The sequence below is a fragment of the Agelaius phoeniceus genome, chromosome 19, assembly GCF_051311805.1.
Source record: "Agelaius phoeniceus isolate bAgePho1 chromosome 19, bAgePho1.hap1, whole genome shotgun sequence".
NCBI lineage: Eukaryota > Metazoa > Chordata > Aves > Passeriformes > Icteridae > Agelaius > Agelaius phoeniceus.
The window spans coordinates 9051259-9058811 of NC_135283.1; the positions used below are offsets into that span (position 1 = coordinate 9051259).

The 7553-nt window shown below is 46.8% G+C and overlaps 1 protein-coding gene across 1 annotated transcript; it reads left to right on the top strand.

Annotated features, from left to right (window-relative positions):
* Window positions 1-461: 461 nt before the first annotated feature.
* LOC129128148 (meteorin-like protein) lies at window positions 462-7253 on the top strand. The gene is made up of 4 exons (XM_054645273.2): window positions 462-630; window positions 1440-1849; window positions 2139-2198; window positions 4622-7253. The coding sequence occupies exons 1-4, from the start codon at window positions 521-523 to the stop codon at window positions 4936-4938; spliced, it is 897 nt and encodes a 298-aa protein (XP_054501248.2). The 5' UTR covers window positions 462-520; the 3' UTR covers window positions 4939-7253.
* Window positions 7254-7553: the final 300 nt, after the last annotated feature.

Here is a 7553-nt window from a genome sequence, read left to right on the forward strand (position 1 = left end):
TCTCCCAGACCTGCAAAAGAGCATCTCCCCATGTCGTTCATTGAAAATATGGAAAGGGCAATGCATATAGAAATCTAATTATTGGCAGGCACAGCCCGGCTTTTAGCATGATAATCGTGGGCCCCGGAGCTTTCTTGTGCACGGACCCCTGAAAGATAATCATGAAAGCAGAAGTTAAAACTATTGAATTTCCATCATTCATTCAAAATTCGCTTTGATTATGTTGACACGATTTTTGTTTGTTCCTACACCGCGATGAGTAACTGTTATTATCACTTCTAAATATTTCAGAGACAAAGGGGGGCTGCCCGGCCGGGGCGATGGGGACAGCGGTGGGCAGAGGGAAGGGTGACGGCGGGGTGTCCCTGCTGTCCGCAGCGCTGGGGGGCTCTCCCCGCGGGGAGGGGGAAGGGGGAAGGGGTCGGTGCCAGGCGCGGCCGCCGCCCCCCGACCCCCAGCCCACCCCTTTCCCTCCCGCCGCCCTTAAAGCCCGGCCCGCGCCCGGCCGAGCCGCCGGCCCATGGCCACGGAGCGGGGCTCGCCCGGGCTGCCGGCCCTGCTGCTGCCGCTGCTGCTGCTGGCAGGGGGATCCCGGCCGGGCAGCGCCGACCGCTGCAGCTGGAGGGGCAGGTGGGTGAGCACGGCCGGGCCCGGGGGCTGCGGGAACCGGGATCGCGGGGAGGGAGCTGCGGTGCCGCCGTGCTGCTGGGTTTACTTCCGTCACCGGCAGGGAAATAGGCCACAAATGTTCTCGATATTCTCAAATATTACATCCTTTCCCACTGTCTTTTGTTGCCTTTTTACTTTTCTTTTAACTAATTATGCTGGTAGGGATTTGACTTTCATAAGTGACCTCAGCAAAAGTAACTGTTCTGAAGGCAGTGGAGTTCCACAGGCTTGAGCGAGAGCTCGGGAACAGGGCCAATGTTTATCAAAAACATTGTCTTGATGAGTTTATATTGGAAATATTAAAAGTAATTCTAGAAATTAAACCAAATTTTTCAGGCATAACATTGCTGTGCAGCTCCTGCTGCAAGTCAGTGGCTCTCACCCCCATCCATGCACTTGCAGGTGGGTTTTTCTGGACAGCTGAGCAGTGGCCAGTCATACCACAAGGAAAAGTTTTGAGCTATTTAGCAGTGAGAAATTGCCCTCTGACATTTTTCTGGGTACTGCAGACATTCAAGCATGGATTTGGTGAAAGGGAGTGAGGCTCCTTCCCATGCACCCAGCTGTGAGCATTCCCTGTCCTCTATGGCTCCTGTGTGGTGCTGCAGTTCAGATCCGAGGGGTGGGAGAGAAGGTACCCAGTCCAGCCGGAGGAAACCAATTTAAGGATCATTAGGAGAGTTAGGAATAAGACCTGGATGTCCAGATGGTGCGTGGTGCAGTGGCTTCTCCCCTCCCCTCCCCGTTACTGACAGTGCTGTTTCCTGCAGTGGTTTGGGCCGGGAGCCCCGTTCCCGTGCCGTGGAGCAGGTTCACCTGCGCTGCACCGAGGGCTCCCTGGAGTGGATGTACCCGGCCCGAGCCCTGCGTGTGCTGCTGGAGCCCAACGTGGCCGGTGCCCAGCACACCACGCTCTGCATCAAACCCTCCAGCGACTTCCAGGGCGCCAGCATCTACGTGGAACGTGCTGGGCAGCTGCACCTGGTGGTGGGCGAGGCAGAGGGGCCTCGGCCCCGCCACGTGTCCTGCTTCAGTGCCCAGAGCCCGCAGCGAGTGGCCCTGTTCCTGCAGGCCAGCCCGCACAGGGACATCAGCCGCCGCACTGCCAGCTTCCAGTACGAGCTGCTGGGCAAGCAGAGCACGGCCGGCCCCGACTTCAAAAAGATGGCCCTGGCTGAAGGTAAAAGAACAGGGGCTCCACTGCTGGGCAGATCTAAGGTGGCAGCTGGTGCATGCCTGGATGCCTGGTGACAGAGGCTGCTCTGGCATTGCCGAGGAGGCCCTTCTGCCCCGCAGTGCCCTCGCTGAGAACATCCTCTGCGCCTATTGCTTTGCTGTGGTGTATTTGTTTGCATCTGATCAGAGTGCTCTTCAAGGTGGTTGTTCTGCCCCATTTCCCCTCTGAATTCACCAGTCCTTTTGCAATTGGATGTACTAGAGTGTTACAGTAACTGCTCTGTGTTTTCCAGCTATGTGCCGTCCTTGTGACAACATGGAACTCCTTATGGCCATCTGCAGCAGTGATTTTGGTAAGCTGACTAAAGGGGAGTCATTCTGCCTTTAATTGATATTGATTATTTGGATTTATTTGCTGTTTTTCTTAAAATAACATGGCTGTGCTCTCTGATCTGGGAAAGAAACTGTGGAAAAGAATATGAATGGGGGGACACCAAGTGAAACCCAGAAGGGAGAAGCTTTGCTGCCAAGGTCCTAATGTCCTGCAGGCAGAAAGGTTATGAACTAAAACTGAACTGTGAGTATTGCTCACAGGTGTAGCTGAGTCACGTGTGTAGATGTACACTCAGGTTGAACATGCTTGGTGTGGTCATTTTTATTCCCTCTGTCTGTATTTTTTTTATCCCAGTTATGAATCTGCCTTCTCTCTCCCCAGTTTGACACTCCCCAGTTTTTTATTGTAGAGGCAGTGAGTTGAATCTTTGCAACTTAGCTAAAGATTTCATGTGATTTAAACTTTCTTCCAGTGACATCCTGGTAAGGTTTCATCCCTTATGAGAGAACAGCACAGTTATTAGTTCATAAGAAAAGAAATAATAAGATATAGTCATCTGATAATACATTAAAAAATTCTATTTTCTCTCTAATGCAATAGATTTTTTTTCTTTCAATTGTAATTTGTTCATTTTATTGCCACATTTTTCCACACGCAGATTTGTACCTCTTTGATTAGCTCTAATAGCTAAAGCTGTAGAGTTACCTCTCCACATAGCCACAATTCCATTGCTGTAAATGTACCTGCATAAAGACATAAAACTACAAACTCCATATTCAACAATTTAAAACCTCACCAAATCACTGCTTTCCCACCAGGGCTCACCATACTTTAAAGCTTTTAAAATCAGGCACCAGCATCACGGTGCAAATACAAAACCAGTGCAGAGCATGCTTCCTTAAGAGTGTTCCACATCTGGTAATTTTTATTCTTCTGAACTAACTGGTGCTATCCAGCCCCTTTTCTGTCCTGGAGGAAGGAAGGACTGGTAATTTTTATTCTTCTTCTGAACTAAGCGGTGCCATCCAGCCCTGTTGGGGTTGTTGTCTGTCCTGGAGGAAGGCGCGGTTCCCAAGCCAGCGCTGTCCCCAGTGCAGACTGACAGATGTGGGGGCCCGGGCACACAAAGGGGACACTCACACTCACAGCAGCCACAGCCCAGAAGGAACAGCCCTTTGAACTGACTCTGTTTATGGCCTGACTTCCTTGCCCTGCCGCTCACAAATCGCTCTCATCAGCTGTTTTGATTAGAGAAAATAGCTGCTAATGAAAGTGTAAACGACACTGCAGTGAATGGGGCTTTATGGTTGTCCTGAGCACGGGGGTCTGCAGCCACTGCCCCCCGAGCAGTGCAGGAGCAGCCTGGAGCACCAGGAACAAGGGCATTATAGCTTGTCAATAGACTTGACTGCATCTGATTAAAAATGGTCACACAAAGAGGAAGACAGAGAGCAGAGACATCTGTTACACAAAATTCTGGATTCCCTCGGAAATCTAAATGAATGAGGAAGTTCTTGAAAATTTCTGAGATAAGGTTTTTCTGCATCTTGGATTGTTGAGTTTTCTGTATAAGAGTGAAAGAGTTTAGTGGCAGGAGGGTGGTTTTGTAACCTCTCAAATGGTGAATGTTTCTGAGCCTTCATGGATGTGGGATTGAAATTAATTAGTAGAAGAATAATTGATTGTTGTGGAAAATGGGGGCAGTGACAATGATAAAGGTGGCTTCAGGACAACAAACACCTGTCAGATGGGATGCAAAGAATGCTTTCAAACAGAGGCAATGGCTTCTTATGCTTTCATTCCAGCTAGAATCCTTCTGGGAGAAGGTACATGTATGCAAAGTGATTTTTAAATAAGGCTTCAAATAAGGTCACTTTAAGAGTTTTAGTGTTGTTCATCATCTCCCAAAGTGTCTTTTGGTGGATGGATGACATTGTCTTTTGAGAGGGAAAAATCCCACTAAATGTTTAAATTAAAAACATTTAACAAGCTCTCATTTTTTTCTGGCCAAATAATATTTTGATTCTTCTTGGATCAGCCTCTGTTAGTGCTGTGAAAGGAAAAGCTCCAGAGTCCCCTGGAGTCAGGCAGGAGGCATCTGTGGTAGTCATAGTTTTGGAACACAGACTGAAAAAAATTAATCCCTGAGCTGACCTCTTGTCATGTGCTTTTTTATCCTCCACTACTTTGCATTATCAAGCTTTTTTCCCTGGTGTAGCTGGTTTGAGCAGTCATAAAGCACAATTCCAAGGATGAAGCAGAGCTGCATGGGGATCCCTTGGGCAAAGGATGCAATGTAAGCTCAGAAATGTGTCCATGTGCAGGTGGTGGTGTCAAAACTGCCCAGCAAAGCTGCTCTCAGTTCTTTCATTCCATGAGTTCATAGCACCTGCACTGTTCTCCTGCTGCTCCATAACCACCTCCTGTCTCCTTCACATCCAGTGGTAAAAGGATCCATCCGAGGTGTCTCCCACGACTCAGAGAACCACATGTCCCAGGTGGATGTCAGAGCCCAGAAGGTCTACAGGCAGAAAAACCAGATTTTCCAGCAGGAGGAGGGGAGTGGGGAGTGGCGAGGCCCCATCCGAACCCTCCTGCAGTGCCAGGTGAAGAAGGGAGGGGGCGATTTCCTCTTCACTGGCAATGAACACTTTGGGGAAGCCTGGCTGGGCTGTGCCCCTCGGCTCAAGGATTTCATGCTGGTTTACCAGGCTGCCAGAGAAAGGGGAGCCAACCCCTGTGAGTTTGAGCTCAACTGACATGAGAGACACTGAGAGCTGAAAAACATCAGCCCAATCTTTGGGTACTGAATCTGGAGCAGAGTTAAAACCAAGGACTAAAGTTAACAATTCCATCCAAACTGGGACCTGGAGGATTTCCTGAAGATAATGGCTCTGTGAGCCCTGTGAACTGACTTTTTAAATTCACGTTAATTTCTCTTTCATCATTTCATTACATTCATCATTACATTTTCTTTGCCTCACAAAATAACTCTGGATTTTGGAAAGAGTCTGTTGGGGAAGGTTAGAAAGCAGCCTGTGCTCAGTACTAGAAAAGTCTCTCTAACATCTCTTGCTCTTTTCTCTAGGTATTTTTCTCTAGGTATTTTTCTCCCCTCCCCATTCTCTGCTTGATTTCTCTTCCTTTAAAGGCAAATGTGAAAACCCTCTCTAACCTGGGAGGAAAAAACTACCTCTAAAGCAAAAAAAGCCCTTTCTTCACCAAGAATTACTTGATTTTTAAAATGGAATGTAGGTGCTGTAAAAAGTGCATGTTCTTTTCTGACATTGAAAAAATTAGGGAGTTTAATACCAGCACAAACAAAATGCAACTAAGTTGCCTCCTTAAAGTTCTGTTGAACTAATTTAGGATCAAGAATTGCTCATGATGATATTTTCACCTAAATTATCTGCCTCTTTTCAATTAGCTTTTATTATTTGATTGGTGGCTCCTCCCACCCTCCCTTAGTGCTTTAGCCAGACTCACACAATTGCCTGTATTTTATGTAAATGGAATTGCTACACCGTAAAATGATATACAAATGTGTCTACCACACAGAAGCCAATAAATGGTGTGAATAAACCCATTATTCCCATGTAATGGCAGCTGATTGCAGCCTGAGCAACACGGGGCTGACAGATGTGAGGGCCTGGAGAAAACTGAATGAGGAGAACTCTGACAGGCCACAATTAATTGACTTTTGGAATGACTCCTCTTTTCCACAGTTCTACTTGGCTGAGCAAGATTCACAAATTGCTGTCTTGAACTTTTTTATGGGACAAAATAGCTGCCAATGAAAGTCTAAATGACATGAGCTTTGAATGGAAGTCATACAATGACCACACTGTGACACGTTTTTAACTGACATTGATTATTTGAGAAGTAGCAGCCACTTAATTGGGAGGGAATTAGGAAAGGGGGGAAGAGATGGGAAGGAGTCAGAGGCCTGGGTACAGAAATATAAATTGTTAAACACTTACCAAGACAATTTTACTAAAATGGGGAATGTCTTGATAAACATTTTTACATATATTCACAGAGAGTTTGATCTGGAGTCTAAGTTACTTGTTCTTTTTTTGCTGTGAAAAAGTATTCACAAAGCTAAATCAGGAGCAAATGCCATTAGCAAGGAAGAAAACAGACCTTGTGTGAATATGATCATGCTGACTTCCCTGGGGCCTCAGTACTGCTCAGGCCTCTGGCTGTAGTCATAGTCAAGCTTACACAGGCTTAAAATATCTCTTTATCTGTCTTTGGAAACTGAGGCAAAGTTCTGGCAGACCTAATTGACCTCCTGGTCCCAGGGACAGCACAGGACAAGTAATGAAGATGAGGATTTTCCCCCCCTTGGTTTCTGTAGTACCTATCACACTGCTCAACACTGTGAGTCTGCAAACTCTTCAGAGATTTCCTTCCCCAAAACCTTCCTCAGCCCAACTCACTTGGAGAACTTGAGGTGGAAATGTTCAACTTGCTCCATGGATGCTTTGTTTGGGCTGATTCTTAAATCTGTTGAGGCACCAGAGCAGCTCCCTGATGAATTGTTTTGCACTGACCATGTGGGGAGGCAGCAGCTTGCAATTTCACTGGGTGAAATCATCAGGAATCATCACTTCTTGCTGCTTCCAGGTGTCAGTTAGGCTGGTAGATGCTGGATCTCACCCAAGGCTTTTTAGAGCAATTCCACACTGTGTCTTTAATTGTCCAACTTCCTCCAGCTGATGACCTTGGTTGTGCATGGCTGCCTCCTGACACAGACATATTTTATGAAAAATCCTTTTGCCAGGATCTTTTCTCCTGAAAAGCTGGGAAGCTTCAGCTTCTCCATGTTTTGCTGCCTTGGAATGTGATTTGGAGAATTGTTTACCCAGCATGTGAAATTGTTCATACTTGATGAACAATGACAGCCATCTGTGTCGAGGCTGGGAGTAGTCACAAGATTTTATTATCATTCCATTCCTTTCCTTTCTAGCCTTCTGAAGAAATACTTTCTTCTATTCTTTAGTATAGTTTTAATATATCATTTTCTTTTAATATAATATATATCATAAAATAATAAATCAGCCTTCTGAAACATGGAGTCAAGATTCTCATCTCTTCCCTCGTCCTGGGCCCCCTGTGAACACCACCACAGTCTCCAGTTTTGTTTCCTGGGAAGGATGATCTCCTCATTCCCAGTGAGGAGGCAGTGTCACTGATCATGGGTGTGGGAAGGAGGCAGTTCAGGACCAGTCCAGAGGACACCACAGCTCTGCCTGCCCCTTCCCCAACTCCCCACAGCCCAGTCAGTGATGCCCTAGAAGAGCTTTTGTTGTGTCTTCACTTCTGCCTCCCTCCCTGCTTCCACCCTGAGCAGAGAACCAAAAATCCAGAG

Coding starts and splice junctions, on each gene's coding strand:
- LOC129128148 (XM_054645273.2), top strand. CDS start 521: ATGGCCACGGAGCGGGGCTCGCCCGGGCTGCCGGCCCTGCTGCTGCCG. Junction 1,850..2,138: donor AAAGATGGCCCTGGCTGAAG/GTAAAAGAACAG, acceptor TGTGTTTTCCAG/CTATGTGCCGTCCTTGTGAC. Junction 2,199..4,621: donor CATCTGCAGCAGTGATTTTG/GTAAGCTGACTA, acceptor CTTCACATCCAG/TGGTAAAAGGATCCATCCGA.